This window comes from Rana temporaria, chromosome 11, assembly GCF_905171775.1.
Source record: "Rana temporaria chromosome 11, aRanTem1.1, whole genome shotgun sequence".
Taxonomy (NCBI): domain Eukaryota; kingdom Metazoa; phylum Chordata; class Amphibia; order Anura; family Ranidae; genus Rana; species Rana temporaria.
The window spans coordinates 131,482,398-131,501,461 of NC_053499.1; the positions used below are offsets into that span (position 1 = coordinate 131,482,398).

General features: G+C 41.8%; 1 protein-coding gene across 1 annotated transcript in view; it reads right to left on the reverse strand.

Annotated features, from left to right (window-relative positions):
• Positions 1-19,064, reverse strand: part of NLRC5 (NLR family CARD domain containing 5) — a 186,265-nt gene that overhangs the window by 50,343 nt on the left and 116,858 nt on the right. Inside the window, exons 29-34 of the mRNA XM_040329168.1 lie at positions 16,479-16,565; positions 13,553-13,612; positions 10,199-10,222; positions 9,079-9,159; positions 8,618-8,701; positions 6,015-6,098 (exon numbers count right to left, since the gene is read on the reverse strand). Of these exons, the coding sequence (XP_040185102.1) occupies positions 6,015-6,098; positions 8,618-8,701; positions 9,079-9,159; positions 10,199-10,222; positions 13,553-13,612; positions 16,479-16,565 (420 nt within the window). The remainder of the gene's footprint in view (positions 1-6,014; positions 6,099-8,617; positions 8,702-9,078; positions 9,160-10,198; positions 10,223-13,552; positions 13,613-16,478; positions 16,566-19,064) is intronic.

The window sequence follows — 19,064 nt, forward strand, 5'->3', positions numbered from 1 at the left end:
CGAAGTATTACACCTACGATCCGAAGGATCTAAGCCAAAAGCCGTCGTATCTTGGTTTGAGGATTCAAACTAAAGATATGACGCGGCAAATTTTTTAAATATGCCAGAGTATCAGTAGATACTCCGGCGTATTTCTTCTGTGAATCTGGCCCATAGATTTTTACATACTGTCCCTGGTTTTACTGAGCCCGAGTGACTCAATGGTCAGTCCACCCCTGCACAGGGCCAATCAGCACTGTCCAGACAAAATGTCAGGGGTCCTGTAGCCTCATGGGACAATCAGATTAGAATGAAAACTCCTCCTACAAGCTTTAACCAGACACTGATAGAAGTCATAAGACTGATATCTACTGCTGATGAGAAAAGATATTTAGCAGTTTATATTTACTAAAATATTAGCATCTTCATGTTCTTTGTAATGTGGGAGACCAGATATAGTGAATGCAGGGTCCTGAGTTTAGTAACACTTTAACTAGAACGGACTTTACATGACAAATCCACCTTAAGCCCAGCACATATACCTTGGATGGTCATCACTCCCTTCAAATGGAACCATTATAAACAGGATATTGTTTATTGTTGAAGAAGTTAACATTATTGCAACTAAGGGCACTCCAGGCAGTAAGAACCCTTTAAAATTATAACTATTTGGTATTTTTCACAATGCAGCTTAACATGATGGCCCGGGTTCACATACATTGGCGCATATTTATGTCAGCGTAGCGTATCTTTTTTACGCTACACCGGCGCAGAGCGGCAAGCACAGTATTCACAAAGCACTCGCTCCCACACGCTGTTAAAGATACGCTGGGTTTCCTCGGCGTAAGCCAGCGTAGGTGGTAGTGGGCGTGAGCCATGCTAATGAGGCGTGACCCCATGCAAATGATGGGCCAAGTGTCATAGAAGTACTAATGCAAATGCACCGTCCTGTGGCCACATCCTAGTGTGAATGCTCAGAATCACGTTGAAACTACTCCCTAAGATACGACGGATCACTGCCTACGACGTGAACGTAACCTACGCCCAGCCCTATTCACGTACTACTACGTAAACGACGTAAAATACGACGGCTGTTCCCTGGTCCATACCTTTGCTTGAGTTGCGCCTCATAGATGGGGAATAACTATACGCCGGACGTAAGCCTTACGCAAAGCGTATGCGCCGGGCGCAACTACGTTCGTGAATCGACGTATCTCCCTCATTTGCATATTTGCAAAGAGGCGGCCAGCGTAAATATGCGCCCACGATACGCCGGCGATGGAATGTTACGTCGGTCGGATGAAGCCTATTTTCAGGCGTATCTAGTTCTGTGGGCACGGCGCACAGATACGACGGCGCATAGTTACACTTACGCGGCGTATATCGAGATACGTCGGCGTAAGTGCTTTGTGATTCTGGGACATTATCTGCATCTCAGAATAATGAAGCTCTCTAATGTCTGTATTATTTATGCCTATAAGTAAGTACTGTCTCTTCTGTTTTCATTAAGAAAATTACCAGGGGGAAGAAATAAAAGATCATCATGTAATCTCTTGGCAAAAGGTAATAAACAAATCAATTTTCTCATATGAGTGGCTTTTAAAGCTTTAGATAAGTTCATGCTGAAGCACAGAATGGAGAAATAGAAGGCAATAGCAAATAGGCCTCCTGGTGTGCAATATACCATCTATCGCTTTTCAGCTCCTTTCGGTTAACAAAATATGAATTCTAAAGTGATGTTTTTATTAATTTTATACGTATTGTTTAAAACCAGCATGGTATACACAGGGGTTTTACTGTCGCTGGCAACCCTGATGGGGCCCCCTAGTGGCATGGGGCCCTTGGGCAGTGCCTGAGTGCCCGAATGGTCAGTCCGCCCCTGGGTATACACTGAAATTTAATCTCATCCAGTGCAAAGATGTACAAAAATACAATATGGTCTGAGCACTGACAGGCTGACCCCCTCCCCTTCAATCTCTGCAGCAATGCTGGCAGCACTCATACGTCTATTTTCCAAAGACAACCTCTGCATATGACGCTGAGCATGTGCGCTCAACTTCTTTGGTTGACAATAGTGAGGTTTGTTCTGAGTGGAACCTGTCCTGTTAAACCGCTGTATGGCCATCGTGCTGCAGCTCAGTTTCAGGGTCTTGGCAATTTTCCTATAGCCTAGGCCAGTGATGGTGAACCTTGGCACCCCAGATGTTTTGGAACTACATTTCCCATGATTCTCAACTACACTGCAGAGTGCCTGAGCATCATGGGAAATGTAGTTCCAAAACATCTGGGGTGCCAAGGTTCACCATCCCTGGCCTATGCCATCTTTATGTAGAGTAACAATTCTTTTTTTCAGATCCTCAGAGAGTTCTTTGCCATGAGGTGCCATGTTGAACTTCCAGTGACCAGTATGAGAGAGTGAGAGCGATAACACCAAATTTAACACACCTGCTCCCCATTCACACCTGAGGCCTTGTAACATTAACATGTCACATGACACCGGGGAGGAAAAATGGCTAATTGGCCGCAATTTGCACATTTTCACTTAGGGGTGTACTCACTTTTGTTGCCAGCAGTTTAGAAATGAATGGCTGTGTCTTGAGTTATTTTCAGGGGACAGAATTTACACTGTTATAAAAGCTGTACACTGACTACTTTACATTGTAGCAAAGTGTCACTTCTTCAGTGTTGTCACATGAAAAGATACAGTCCTGATCAAAAGTTTAACAACTTGCTGACCGCGCACCGTCATAATACGGCAGCAGGTCGGCTCTCCTGGGCTCTTTGAGCGGCCCCCGCTCGCCCCCGACTCCCGTGCGTGTGCCCGGCGGGCTCGATCGCCGCTGGGCACCCGCGATTGCTCGTTACAGAGCGGGGACCGGGAGCTGTCTGTGTGTGTGTCAGGGAGGGAAATGCTGATCTTCTGTTCATACAATGTATGAACAGAAGATCAGTGATTTCCCCTAGTGAGGTCACCCCCCTACAGTAAGAACACACCCAGGGACATACTTAACCCCTTCCCCGCACCCTAGTGTTAACCCCTTCACTGCCAGTGGCATTTTTATAGTAATCCAATGCATTTTTATAGCACTGATCGCTATAAAAATGCCAATGGTCCCAAAAATGTGTCAAAAGTGTCCGAAGTGTCCGCCATAATGTCGCAGTACCGAAAAAAAATCACTGATCGCCGCCATTACTAGTAAAAAAAATATATTAATAAAAATGCCATAAAAATACCCCCTATTTTGTAAACGCTATAACTTTTGCGCAAACCAATCAATAAACGCTTATTGTGATTTTTTTTTACGAAAAATATGTAGACAAATACGTATCGGCCTAAACTGAGGAAAAAAAAATGTTTTTATATATTTTTGGGGGATATTTATTACAGCAAAAAGTAAAAAAAATTCATTTTTTTTTTAAATTGTCGCTCTATTTTTGTTTATAGCGCAAAAACTAAAAACCGCAGAGGTGATCAAATACCACCAAAAGAAAGCTCTATTTGTGGGAAAAAAAGGACGCCAATTTTGTTTGGGAGCCAAGTCGCACGACCGCGCAATTGTCAGTTAAAGCAACACAGTCCCGAATCGCAAAAAGTGCTCTGGTCTTTGGGCAGCAATATGGTCAAGACCACTTGAAAAATGTCAAAAAATCATATTTTACATTGTTGGATCTTAAAAAGGTTCCAAGTAGCTGGACGTTGGAAACCATCAGGACCATCAAGGTTACATTTTTTTTCATCAGAGAATAAAACTTTCTTCCACCTTTGAATGTCCCATGTTTGGTGCTCTCTTGCAAAGTCCAAACGAGCAGTTCTGTGGGTGCTTTGATCAGGACTGTATAATAAAATGTGAGGGCGTACTCACCTTTGTGAGATACTGTATATTCCACTGAAAAATGTCCCTAGTTACCTCAGGTAGAAAATGTATTTCAGCATATGGTCAAACAGAATAGAATGGGAACAAAGGATATATGAGTTCTTTATGGGCTGCTGATACGATTACAAGTGTATGGGTAAAGCCAAGGTTATTTTTAAAGCCTGAAATTCATTCTGACACTTCTGCTTTGGCATGTAAATCCCAAAATCCTTAAGTCAGGCTGCACTATCATAGCATTTCAAGAATAAGGATTTTGATTATTCCAAGTGCCAATGGTAGCTGGTTGTCTCTAAATCATATCCACCTTCTAAAACATTGTTTTTTTTTTGGGGGGGGGGGGGGGTGAAGGTAGACATATCATTAATACAGCTGTTCAGTCATTCAGTAATTTTCCAACATCTCTTGAAGGCTAATTTATTAGAGGCAACTAGGCTGTTCACTTTGCATGGGAATTTTCCTCAAAACCTAGTGAATGTGGCGAAAACTTACTTTGCACAGAATACCCAACAATGTACACAGAGCAACTCAAGATCGAGCATGCACGAGTGCCCCCATAGCAAGCTGCTAACTATGAGGGCACTCACAGGAAAAGAGGAGCCAGGAGTGCCAGCGGGGGAGACCTCAGAAGAGGAAGGTTTGGGGCTGCTCTGGGCAAAGCCATTGCACAGATAAGGCAAGTATGACATGTTTATTGTTGTTTTTTTTAAAAAATTGAAGGTTTAGAATCACTTTATTGTACTTGCAAAGTAAATATTCTTCAAAATGATCAGGTAATATTAAAGCGGGGGTTCACCCTATATAAAAAAAAAAAAAAATTTTTTTCCCTCTAGCATTAAATCCGGCATAGTAGCGCGAGCTACACTATGCCGGTCTTAATTTTTTTTTCCCCGTACTCACTGTTATAGCGTACATAGAAGATTCCGGGGAATGGGCGTTCCTATGGACAGGGAAGGTGATTGACGGCCGGCCGTGGCACGTCACGCTTCTCCGGAAATAGCCGAAATAGGCTTGGCTCTTCACGGCGCCTGCGCATAGCCTGTGCGCAGGCGCCGTGAAGAGCCGAGACCTACTCCGGCTGTCTTCGGGGAGCGTGACGTGCCAGAGCCGGCCGTCAATCACCCTCCCTCTTGCTAGGAACGCCCATTCCCCGCGGCAGACGGAATCGTCTATGTACGATATAACCGTGAGTACGGGGATAAAAAAATTAAGACCGGCATAGTGTAGCTCGCGCTACTATGCCGGATTTTATGCTGCATTGTTGTTAAGGAGGGTGAACCACCGCTTTAAAAATTGTTTTTCGGGTGAACTCCCGCTTTAGGTGGAAAATGAAGATTACATTTGACTTTTAGACTGCTAATGACCTATCCAGAGCTTTTAGTACTAGACATGTGCACACTGAAATATTTTGTTTCATAATTTTGTTTTCGTCCGAAAAATACATTTATTTCGTTGCTCCCGAAATTCGTTTTTATTTATTTAGTTTTTCGTAAAAAAAATGCATTCGTTCCGAAAATCCAAATTAAGGTCGAATCTGTCATTGAAGGCTTATGGTGTCTGTCGAATGTTCTTAAGAAAAAGAAAAAAAAAAGAAGATTCGACAGAATCTTAAAAAAAAACCAAAAAAAACATTTAGATTCTTCATGTCTCTCTATGTCGAATCTTCATGTCTCTCTATGTCGACTCTTCATGTCTCTCTATGTCGACTCTTCATGTCTCTCTATGTCGACACTTCATGTCTCTCTATGTCGAATCTTCATGTCTCTCTATGTCGACACTTCATGTCTCTCTATGTCGAATCTTTTCTCTCTATGTCGAATCTTTTCTCTCTATGTCGAATCTTTTCTCTCTATGTCGAATCTTTTCTCTTTATGTAGAATAGCATTGGACTAATAGAGTTAAGGTTAGGCACATTCGACCGCAACGAAAACGAAAATAAAGCATTTGTTTATGTCGAATCTTTCGGTTTTCGTTTTCTGTGCTTTCGTTATTGTTTGTTAAAACGATAACGAAAATACCTGAAATTCGGACGAAAATGCATTCGGACGAAAACGAATGCACATGTCTATTTAGTACTCTAAATATTTTAAATGCTCTGATGCTGGAATGAAAGTAAAAAGAACTACTGCACAAAGTTGAAGTCAGAAATTAGCAGAAACTCACATGATGTTTAAAATGGAATTGCAGAATCTAATGCTTTCTGCCAATAAAGTCACTCCAATGTGGGACATGTTTACATGTGCCAACCTGTAAATCAAATATGAAAAGAGGTCAAATGAACATCAAGAACTCAATGATAAACACAACAGTTAAACAATTTCAAGGTATTCATATCTGCTTTTGTTGAGTAAACGTTTATTTTAAGAACTGTCTAAAGATCAATAATTCTGTGGCCAGATCTTCCTTCCATCAGATTGTGTTTCAATCATTTTTATTCCTAACAATAAGCTAACATGCCATTGTTCTGCCCATGCTGGGGCTAGCATTGACAGTGGGGATAAGAGTTGGCTGACAAAGCTAGATAAACTGCAGCAGCATGAAATGAGAACTATTGTAACAATTAAAGATTAAAGCCTTTTCATAACGCCATGAGGACCAAGGGATCCTGTGGAGGTTCCCTACAACAACGTAGTGTCCGCTAGGCCAACCAATATCCACACAATGGTGTAATTTTTAGCCTATACAGAACTAAGAAGTAGAGATAAATCAAAAATCAGGAAGAAAATAGGTAGAAATGTGGCACTAAGGAGAGAGACATCCATCCGATTCAACTACCCCATGCAATAAGTGCAGTGTTCATGCTAACCCCCCAAAAATGGCTATCATCTTTTATAAAAAAAAAAATGTTTATCTATGACCAGCTTAAGTCAAAAATAAGCTATTTTACCCTTCAAAGAAATTATAGGTTAGGGGTGATCATGAGGACCTGAAACACTGACTTGCTTCTAATAGATCTTGGCAACTCCGATAAGCTTCCATAGTCATTGTCAACTGCCAAGAAGTCTTTTTCTGCTGAACCAAATGAATCAAAATGCTACCTAACACATTCTCTGAAATTTAAAATACATGAAAAATAGGAGTGTTGAGTGTTCCCCATTCCTTTATCCCTGTTGCTTGGGTCAAGTGGTTAGACCTGGTAAAAATGAGTCATTGGGTGTGGGACTGACCCCTAGTTAAATGTAAATTAATAGCCGAAGTACCCAAAAAATGCCCATAGATTGTAGATCATGCATTCATTCATCTGACTAGTTTCTCTCAGCTGGGGTTACAGCAGCAAATGTTTCCCTAATGTATGTAAGTGCAGTATGTACTGTATGTCAGCAATACTAATGGCATTATCTTACCTAAGCTTCTGTAATAACTGAATATACAAATAAAATGTCATTAAATCATTATATTTGAAAAAATGTACAGACTATGCACATGGGACGAAACATGTTAGGCTGACCGACACAAGTACGCTATGAGCCGCGGAGTTTTTTTTATATCTTTTGATGCCTGTTTTACCTCTCTGTTTGTAAGTACCATACAATAAATTGCATGTTGCTTTTACCTATGGGCTTCACTATTGTCGTTTCCTCTCTGCATTTTTGGTCATATACCTGTTGAGGAACGCAATGTACACCTTTGGATCCTTGTGACATTCGGGATGATATTTCACCATTTCACCCTAACCCTAACCCTAAACCCTAACCACCATGCTGCCTGTGGATAACCGTTTTCACCTATACATCCTGTGCGTCTGCCACTGACCTACACGTTATTTGTATACATGCCCATAATGATTTTACTCTGGTAAGCGGATAGTTTGCACGGTGGTGTGGTGTGTTTGCCTTGTCTGCACACTGAAAATTCGGTGGAGGTCCTATATCCAGGGCTTTTTTTCAGCAGGAACGCGGGGGAACGCAGTTCCGGCACCTCCAGAACTGTATATATAATGGCAAGGGGTGCTGGAGGATCAATTTAGGCTGGCAACTGGGGAATCTATTGTTGCTGTAGGGGATCTATTTTTATGGAGAAAGGGGGTCTATTGTTGCTGGGGAGGTCTTCTGTTGATGGGGGGCTTTATTGTTGCAGGTGGTCAATAGTTGCTGAGAGGGATTTACTGTTGAGAGAGTGGTCTAATGTTGCTTGCAGCTGGAGGGCCTATTGATGCTTCCTACTGGGGATAATATTATTGCTGTAGGGGATACATTTTTGCAGGGGGGTCTATTGTTGCTGGGGAGATCTATTGTTGCTGGTGGGGGTTTTAAGTAGCTGGGGGTGGGACTTATGTTGCAGGGGGTCAATCGTTGCTGAAAGTAATCTACTGTTGAGGGAGGGGTCTAATGTTGCTGGCTGCTGGAGGGTCTATTGATGCTGGCTGTTGGGAGTCTATTGTTGCTGGGGTAGATCTATTGTCACTGGGGTGTCCATTGTTGTCGGATCTATTTTACTGCCTTTCTTGTTATTAACAAATTCCAGAATACTTGGCACCACAAAATGATACTTGGTCCTGTATTCTTATAAAGGGGCGGTACTGGGAGGTGGGTAAGGGGTGGAACCAAGTAACGGTGCTCGGAGGTGGGAATGGGCGGAGCCAAGGGGTGATTCGGAAGGGAGGAGTTCCTGCACCTATTCTCTGAGAAAAAAAGCCCTGCCTATATCTTCAACTTCATTGATGAATTTACTCTTTTGGACTTTATTTTTTCACATTATTTGGATTAATTTTTTCATTCATTAGAGCGCTGCACTATTGGATTATATGCAATATTAGAAACACTCACTTTATTGTCAGTAAGGAGGGCATTGAAGTCAGAAATCCTGCTACAGCTTGGACTCCTATATCACCTAGGCTGGTGTTGGATACACTGTAAAGTATAACAAGGGAAAGCATCAGAATAAAGCTTGTTGCTGATCATTTCCAGCACTCAACAGTACAGGCAAGTTAAATGAATGTATCTGATTGTGACATATCAAGTCCCACCCCAACTCTTTAAACTACTCCCCAATATTTAGATGTCTGGTGACCACTTTAAACCCCCACCTGTTTCTGGGCCATAAATAAGACAACCCCATTAAGCCAGGACAAGTGAGAAGTACAATAGTGACCCCGTTTCTTGCTGGTATTTGCAGGAATATTTTTACCAGAATAATTGTATTTATAAGTTGATATTATTCAGTAATGTAAAAAAAAAAATGTATGTATGTACATATAATTATATATATGTAAAACTTTCCAACTTACTCCAGCTCGATAAGACAGGGGCCATGAACGCTAAGAAGTGAGTGTAGAAAAGACACACTTTGCATGTCTGCTTTACTGAACCTGTGGAATCAAAGAGACACAATAAAAACATGACAGAAGTGAGAAACTGACATTTCATGGTATGGAAATTGGCCATCCATGTCCCCCTATCGCTGGTGATATTCTTCATCTCATTAGCATTATATTCTACAAGGTTTTATAAATCCATTGCTTTTTTGGTATTAACGTAAATACTAAAATTAGAGCACCATAAAGTTATGCCTGGATTTCATTGTAAAAAAAAATCAATTCAATTAATTACACCTTTTATTTATTTTTTATTTTTTTATTTAAATTGAACTTATATTATCGGCACAGGATTTCAACTTGAGAATGGTTCAAGCACTAGTGAACCTTCATAAAAGACTTGTCCCTCTCAGGCCCCGTACACACGAGGAGACATGTCCGATGAAAACGGTCCGCGGACCGTTTTCATCGGACATGTCTCCTGGGAGCTTTTGGTCTGATTTGTGTACAGACCATCAGACCAAAATCCCCGCGGACAGAGAACGCGGTGACGTAGAAGACACCGACGTTCTCAAACACAGAAGTGCAATGCTTCCACGCATGCGTCAAATCAATTTGACGCATGCGCGGGATTTCGGGACGCTGGTTACACGTCATGTCCGATTAGGTGTACTAACCATCGGACATGTTTCCAGCGGACAAGTTTCTTAGCTTGCTAAGAAACTTTTGTCCGCTGGAAACCTGTCCGCTAGGCCGTACACACGGTCGGACATGTCCGCGGAAACTGGTCCGTGGACCAGTTTCAGCGGACATGTTCGACCGTGTGTACGCGGCCTCGTACACACAATCGTAATTTCCGATGGAAAAAGTCAGACAGACACTGTGTATATGCCCATCTGAGTTTTTCCATCGGGTTTGCTGATGAATTCCATCGGAGTTTACATAGAGAACATGTTTTCTTTTCCTCCAATGGAATTCCGTCGGAATTCCGATGTGAATTTGGTTGGACAAAGGCCCGATCGTGTGTACAGGGCATAACCATCAACTGAAGATGTACATTATCTTTTTTTTTTTTAAATAAATGTCGCCTTACCTTAATGACTTCAGTCCTGGAAAACTTGAAATGAAAATATAAGAGATTATCAGTATACAGGCATTCACCATCCATTTCTTATTCTTCTAGTAAAAAGGTGTTTTTTAAATTCTTTTGTATTGGACTAAATATATTGTTTTAAAATCCATCCAAACTATTGGGCCAGTACTGAAAATGATTTATTTGCAGAGATAGTAAGCACTGAAGGTAAGTAATATAATGAGGTGGGGGGTTAGTATGGCTCAGGAGAGTTGAGAATGGGGGGGGGGTGTTATTGTTAACCCTTAAAGAGCAGATTTTAATATTATCTAAATTAATGCTAGGTTGTGTCAAGAGCTCAAGCAATGCAGTGTTAAGCCCTGTACACACGATCGGTCCATCCGATGAAAACGGTTTGATGGACCGTTTTCATCGGTTAACCGATGAAGCTGACTGATGGTCAGTCGCGCCTACACACCATCGGTTAAAAAAACGATCGTGTCAGAACGAGGTGACGTAAACCACAACGACGTGCTGAAAAAAACGAAGTTCAATGCTTCCAAGCATGCGTCGACTTGATTCTGAGCATGCGTGGATTTTTAACTGATGGACGTGCCTACAAACGGTCGTTTTTTTTTTTCTATCGGTTAGGTATCCATCGGTTAAATTTCAAACAAGATTGCTTTTTTTTAACCTATGGATAAATAACCGATGGGGCCCACACACGATCGGTTTGGTCCGATGAAAACAGTCCATCAGACCGTTCTCATCGGTTTGACCGATCATGTGTACATGGCATTAGGCTTGCTACTAATTACTACTACAATTTCCCCCCTCTTCCTATCACTTATATGAAGCTACACTGGGTTCATAACTTACAAATTACTTTAAATTCATTATTGTTTCAATTATATATATATATATATTCAATATTTGTTCCCAGATACTCCTGTCTGATGAGCCATACACCACCATTGTTGTCACATAGAGATTATCCCTACACTTATGCACTTCCCATTATGTTTATGTGTTCATTTATATGTGCTTTTTTATCCATCATGCCTATCTCTTGTGCAATCTATATGTATATATATATGAAATTACTCTTTTAGGCCTCGTACACACGATAGGTTAACCAGAAGACAACGGTCTAAAGGACTGTCAAAAGCGATCGTGTGTGGGCCCCATAGGTTATTTAACCATAGGTTAAAAAAAAGACAACTTGCTTTAAAATTAACCTATGGATCCCTAACCGATAGGTCAAAAACGATCATTAGTAGGCACGACCATCGGTTTAAAAATCCACGCATGCTCGGAATCAAGTCGACGCATGCTTGGAAGCATTGAACCTCGTTTTTTTCAGCACGTCGTTCTGTTTTACGTCACCACGTTCTGACACGATCGGTTATTTAACCAATGGCGTGTAGGCGTGACGGACCATCAGTCAGCTTCATCGGTTAACCTATGACAACGGTCCTTCAGACCGTTGTTCTCTGGTTAACCTATCGTGTGCACAAGGCTTAACTCTCACCTCCGCATTTCAACTGCTTCATTTAAAGTCCCAAACTTCCTTTTTCTATGCAGTGTTAGGTGGGGCTTTAGTGTAGGCACAGAGGACAGTAAAGTGCCATCCAATTTTTCAATTTCAAGAAACTCATTCATATGTAAAACATGAATATTTCCTTTTTCCATTTATATTTACATTTATATGTACTCTAATACTGTTTCATTGGATGCAAAAGATCTGGCACTGTGATGGAAATACATTTGTGGTTCTGAGATCATGCCTATTTGGAGGATTTGCTGACATTATTGAGAACAAATGTGAGGTTATTTTAGGCACTTGACAAAGATGAAGAATCTTGATATACCCTATTATACCACTACTCATGCTATCTAGGGTATATATTTGTTAGTGCTAAATTGGAGGCCCTTTACCTATTTTTAATTCCAAATTTTCATAGGATTAAAATATATAATTAGGTTAACTGAAAAATTATCATTCCTCCTAGAAGGATTAAAATGATTATCATTTCCTAAAGACATTTTTTGTAGTGAGCAAACCATAAAAACAAAATGTAATTTTCTGCCTTGATTTCATCATCACTTTGGATTATCTTTCTAAGTAAATGTGATAGCTATGCCTTTTCTGTAGATATCTGAGTGTGTATTTGGTATTTGTTTAGCTTTTGCTTGTCCTGAGTGGTTTAGCAATCTCCAGCCCTAAAATCCATCATCCAATGATTATTTTTACAACATTTATGCTATCAATACATGCATTTTTTTTAAACAATTCTAAACACGTTAGCTATTCTGATAGTTCTAATAACAAAGGCAAAGTATTCTATTACATAGGAATGTATTGTGGCTTTAAGGCCATTGGCGCATATATCCGCTGGGCGTAGCGTATCTTTTTTTTTCCGAATCCTCAAAGAATTTGAGTAAATTACGGTGGCGTAGTGTATCTTTGACGGCGTAAGGGCGCGGAATTCGAATGAATGTGATGGGGGCGTGTTTTATGTAAATACGTCGTGACCCGACGTAAACAACGTTTTTTTTTAACGGCGCATGTGCCGTCCGTGGGGGTATCCCAGTGCGCATGCTCGAAATAAAACCGGAAATGAAACCGGAACAAGCCAATGTTCTAAGACGGTGACGTCATTCTACGCAAATCCCTATTCGCGAACGACTTACGCAAACAACGTAAAAAATTCAAAATGCGAGGCGGGAACGACGGCCATACTTAACATTGAGTACGCCTCATAATAGCAGGGGTAACTATACGCCGGAAAAACCCGAACGCAAACGACGTAAAAAAATGCGCCGGACGTACGTTCGTGGATCGCCGTAACAAGCTAATTTGCATACTTGACGCGGAATTCGACGGAAACGCCACCTAGTGGCCGCCGAAAAATTGCACCTAAGATCCAACTGCATACTAAGACGTACGCCTGTCGGATCGATCCGAGATGCGGTCGTATCATGTTTTGTAGATACAAAACAAAGATACGACGCGCAAAATTTGAAATTACGCGGCGTATCAAGAGATACGCCGGCGTAATTCTTTCGTGGATCTGGCCCAATATGATCAGCTATATAATGCATGTTACCACAATGCATTGGTAATGCACATGACCTATTTTTCACATGTACTGTATATTGTGATTAACATTCATCAAGTAATCTCTTTGTTATTGTCCCGTGGGGAAATTTGAGAATTTATGACTATTTTGGGCCCAGAAACTAGATTGTAGGAAAAAATTCTGTAAATATTTGGTGGATTGAATTTTAAGAAGTTAACTTATCTCTAGCGACAACTTATTCTATGGCTCTTATGGTAACAAAACCCAGGCCATAATAATGCCCATCTCTTACCTGCCATCTTGGTGCTCTGTACAACCATGGAATTCAATGATTACTTTATTTTTCAGAAAGCTAGGGAACAAGAAGTGAAAATGATGGCTTCTTACCAATGTATGTTGATTTGCTGTTTAAGCGCTAAACCTTGTTATCTTTTTTAATACAGTCAGAGAGTGGAAACCTTTATCTGTGTTTTTCTGAAGTCTTTGTCTAATTGGGAGGATTTTTTCTTTTTTCCTGTCTTAGTGACCACACACAAATTAATTGGAATCACCCAAGTGGGGGCACAATCAGGATTAAGTAGATTGCATTCCTTTTTTATTGTCATGGTCAGGATTAAACAATGAAATAGAACTCAATAACTCAAGCTGAAGCTTATACACAATTGAAAGTATCAGTACAAGGGCTCATTCCTTATTGGATTGTTGGCTACATCCAAGGTTTCAATGACAACCAGCATGTCCAAAAGTCTCTGGAATTCCTTTGTTATTTCTTCAAATTTATTTTGTAACTATGTACATTTTTTGTATTACGTAAAATTAATACAAAAACAGTTTAGAACAATTTTTATATCAATTAAAATAATTGAAATAAAATATAAAACCATTATTGTTCCCATTAAAAACCTGACAAAAGCACTAATCGTTACCAACCCAACTCTACAAAGGAATTATTCTCTTACCCACTTGAGTTGAGTGAGTCCCTCCATTTCCTATCTAATGATCAAACAGAAAATAAAGGAGATACTTTCTGATGGGTACAGAAAGAAAAAAATATGATCAGAGGTCGTAACCCTTCCTGAATCTACCCAAGATTATAAAACAAAAAGGTTATGAATTCCACTTAAAAAAACACAGTCTCATAGTGACTTGGGGCCAGATTCACGTAGATGAGCGGCGGCGTAACGTATCGTAGATACGTTACACCGCCGCAATTTTTCATCGCAAGTGCCTGATTCACCAAGCACTTGCGATGAAAACCTACGCCGGCGGCCTCCGGCGCAAGGCGGGCCAATTCAATTGGGCGTGTGCCATTTAAATTAGGCGCGCTCCCGCGCCGGACCTGCCGCGCATGCTCCGTTTCCGAACTCCCGCCATGCTTTGCGCGAAGTGACGCCATTTTTCGAACGGCGACACGCGTAGCGTAATTCCGTATTCCCGGACGGCTTACGCAAACGACGTTATTTTTTAAATTTCGACGCGGGAACGACGGCCATACTTTATACAGCAATACGATTGCTGTGTAAAGTTAAGGCACCAAAAAAAACGACTAACTTTGCGACGGGAAACTAGACTAGCGGCGACGTAGCGAACTCGAAAAAACGTCGGGAATCGCCGTAACTCCTAATTTGCATACCCGACGCTGGTTTACGACCCGAACTCCCCCCAGCGGCAGCCGCGGTATTGCATCTTAAGATCCGACAGTGCAAAACAATTACACATGTCGGATCTTATGGCTATCTATGCGTAACTGATTCTATGAATCAGTCGCATAGATAGAACAACAGATACGACGGCGTATCTGCTCTGTGAATCTGGCCCTTGAATCTTATATAGCAGGCATGTCCAAAGTCCGGCCCGCGGGCCAATTGTGGCCCTCGTTCTGGTTTAATGCGGCCCCACTGGTGATTTGGATATATATAACTTTTGTGGCCCCCAACGAATCCCAGAGTGGCGCTCGGGGATTTGTTTGAGGGTATGTATCGTTCAGTTCTGGCATCCTCGGAGGGGGTGGGACGAGTGCTATCAGATTACATACAGTGAGAATCTCCTGTTTACTCGGCGGCCTCTGTAATTGGAAGTCCTGTCTCCTCGGCCGCCATTGGACCACTGTTCCTTCTTATCATAGGAGGCGGGACTTTGTATTAAAGAGGCCGCCGCATAAACAGGAGATTCTCCTGTATGTAATCTGTTAGTGCTTGTCCTGCCCCCCTCCCTGTCCCCTCCGAGGCTGCAGATGGGCATCGATCAGCCTGCACAGATGGCAATGGTGAGGCTGCATTCATGGCAATGGTGAGGCTGCATGCATGGTGATGGTGAGGCTGCATGCATATCGATGGTGAGGCTGAATGCATATCGATAATGAGGATGCATGCATGTTGATGGTGAGGCTGCAGATGGGCACTGATTAGGCTGCATTGATGGGCACTGACCCTTATTTTGCTTCACAGTTCTTTATTTAAAATTGTATTTTTTCCTGAAACTTCCCTCTTAAAGTGAAGATGTGTGTTATATGCCAATAAATACGGTATATCCATATAACACGCCCAAGCTCATCCTTAGACTCTTCATCACACACAGCCACAAAGGCAAGCGAATTCTTGTTGGGCAATGTATTAGTCAATTTGCATTTAATTTTAATGGTTCAAAAAATGTCAGGCAAAATGGTCGGGACCTCACACATGTTCACTTCATCAAATCTGGCCCTCTTTGAAAAAACTTTGGACACTCCTGTTATATAGGGTATCCTCACCACTTAGAATGTGTTAACAGAATGGCAGAGGAAGGAAGGTATGAGAAGCTGGGGAAGGAGGGAGTTATGTGGGCCTGTTGCTTTCCCCTCCATGTGCAAAGCACAGGTTCTTGTTAAAGAAAAGGTAAGTGCATATTTTAAACTTTGGGGAAACTTGCAGATGCTTGACATTAATGCAAGTATATAAAAATGACTGATCCCTGGGCATTGCAAGCCTTGATTATGTACAGGGCTGCACACTAGAAGGTAAAATATGCCAAGGCTGCATTCTGATCCCACTATAGTACCAAGTCACTGAAAATTCTAAAGGCTTGTTTTTACCATTGGATTTAAACCCCAGTTGCACAATATGAGCTTTAAGGATAATGCATTGTAATACAGTAATATTGGGCTGTTTTGAATGTATTTTCTTTTCTTTTTTTTTTTTAATAAGTATTTTAATTTGAGGTGGAGGCTAACTTGAACTTACCTTAAAGTTTTCATATGTGTGAGGGTCTGTGTAGTCAGCAGGACAAGTGAATTGAAATTCTCTCCTTCCATCCAAAGTTCTTCAATACTGAAAGCACATGACTATTAGATAAAACCTGCTCGTCAGTTACCTATCTACAGGTCACATTAGATGTAAAGTCTGTCCTTCTAAGAAGCAAAAGGGTAAACTAAATTATGTAAAATGAAGGTAGTGGTCATTTTTAGGTTCCCCTACTGGACCTTACACAAGGATAGGTAGATTATTCAGCTCCAAATGAAAGACTACATTGCTTAAAAATATGGCTTTAGAAATATTGCTGTGGGGGTCAGAGTTGAAATCTTGGGTGAAAAGCTTGATGCAGACAGGGTCTCTTTAACCCTTTACCTTAGGCCTCGTACACACGACCGAGGAACTCGTCATAAATGAAACATCGTTTTCCTCGACGAGTTCCTTGTCAGGCTTGTGGAGAAACTTGACAACTTGCTTTGCGTACACACGGTCAAGACCAAATCTCCTCGTTCTCAAACGCGGTGACGTACAACACAAACAACGGCAGGGGAAGTTCGATTCCACTGGCACAACCCTTGGGGCTGCTTTTGAGCCATTCACCTCTGCAGCTAGGGGTTCGAATCCCGGTCTCAGCTACATGTGAATTGAGTTTGGTGGTCTCAGCCTGGCTCCCGGTGGGTGTGCTATGCGAGGTAAGCCTGCCCACCCCCCTCCCACAAAAAAACACCACACTTACACGCACTCGAAATTGGGTTAACATGCACGTACTTTGACCATGCGGTCTCTGAAAAGAGAGGCGAAGGACTAACGGGGCTGGTTGAGCGGGCTAGATCCTCTCGCTCCCTTATAGGGAGTCCCTCTGCCCCGTTGGGCTTCAAAGCAGAGCAGGTAGGGCGGGCTGTGTGGGAGGACCCCCTCACACACCCACCATTGCCACCCGGGCCATGGAGAAAGGTGGCAGATTGCCTCTGGGGGAGGCCTGCCTACTCCCAAGTCCGGCTCCTCTCTCGAGTACACGCACAAAATACACTTTAAAAGAAAAAAAAAAAAAGTAATAGTTTGGTAAGAGATGATTTGCACTTTTCAGACTGTTACAGCGTGACAAATGTGCTATCTCCATTACAAACGCTACTTTTACCGAAGGTGCGCTCCCATCTCATACTTTATTCTGAGCATGCGCGGGTTTCTTAGCATACACACGCTCGCGTTTCTCATTGAAAACCAGCCCGACGAGGAACACGACGAGGAAATTGAGACTCCTATCGAGGAAAAAGAGGACTTGTTCTCTTTTTTTCTCATCGAGTTCCTCGACAGTTTTCTCGATGAAAAACATACACACAACCGTTTTCATCGGCAAAAAAGCTCTGTCACCAAGTTTCTTGATGGATTCTGTCGAGGAAAACGGTCGTGTGTATGAGGCCTGACACATTTAATTTTATTTTAAGTGGATGGTGATGAAGAATGAAAGAATGAGACTAACAACAAAAAAGCTTTGGATCAGCTCTGAGCTGCATAGATAAGTACCGTATTTATCGGCGTATATCGCGCACTTTTTTGCCCTGAAAATCAGGGCAAAATCGTGGGTGCGCGATATACGCCGATACCCGCGCCTAGTTTGAATGCCTGCGCTGCAATATACCGAGCGCAGTACACTCAGGTACATTTGGCCAGGCTCAGCTTCACTTGTAGTCACGCTCTGTGACGTTTATGCGTGAGAAGCCGAGCCTGGCCGAATATACGCAAGTGTACTGCGCTCGGTATACGTCGGCGGAGGCTTCAAACTGTGTGCGGGAAGCGGGGATTCGACATGAAGACAGCGCGGGAGAAGCCGGGAAGACACCACCGAGGCCGCAGACGGACGCCGGACCGGACGAGGCCGCCGATGGACGCCGGGCAAGACACCAAAACTGTAAGTAGTAAAATGAAATAACATTTTTTTACAGGAAAAATGGGGTCAAAATTAGGGGTGCGCGCAATACCCCGATAAATACGGGTAACACTTTACATATAGTCCTTTTTACCTTCTAGCTGAAATATAATGAAAATGCATCAATAATCTTTTTAATGTCACATAAAGGAATGTGCTTGATATAAAATAAATAATTTTCTTAAAGCATTACTAAAGGCAACACTTTGTTACATTTGGATAGAATTTGGTGGGATTAGAACTACTGTCTACTGGTGGTTTGTTTTAATTGTCCTGATTGCCATTGTCACTAGGTGTCCTTGTGACAACTGTCTAAGAGGGGATATCCCTCACATTGTAAAGATATCCTCTCACTTCCAGCTGGGTCTTCAGGACAAGAAATGAGGGGAAATCTCCATAATGAGACACAGATGGTAGAAATATATTGATGACATTTTTTTTCCCACAACAATTATATTTACAGCTTTGAAGAATGTATGACAGGTTATTCAACTGTAATTACAACATAAGTTGCAAAAGGCAATGGTAATAATATATGCAATTATAATAATACTGGACAATATGAGAATGTGAGAATCAGCTTCAGAGTTATGTATTCTATTAACTAAAATCACTGCGCCAAAGATGTATCTGTGTCAATAGTGATGACC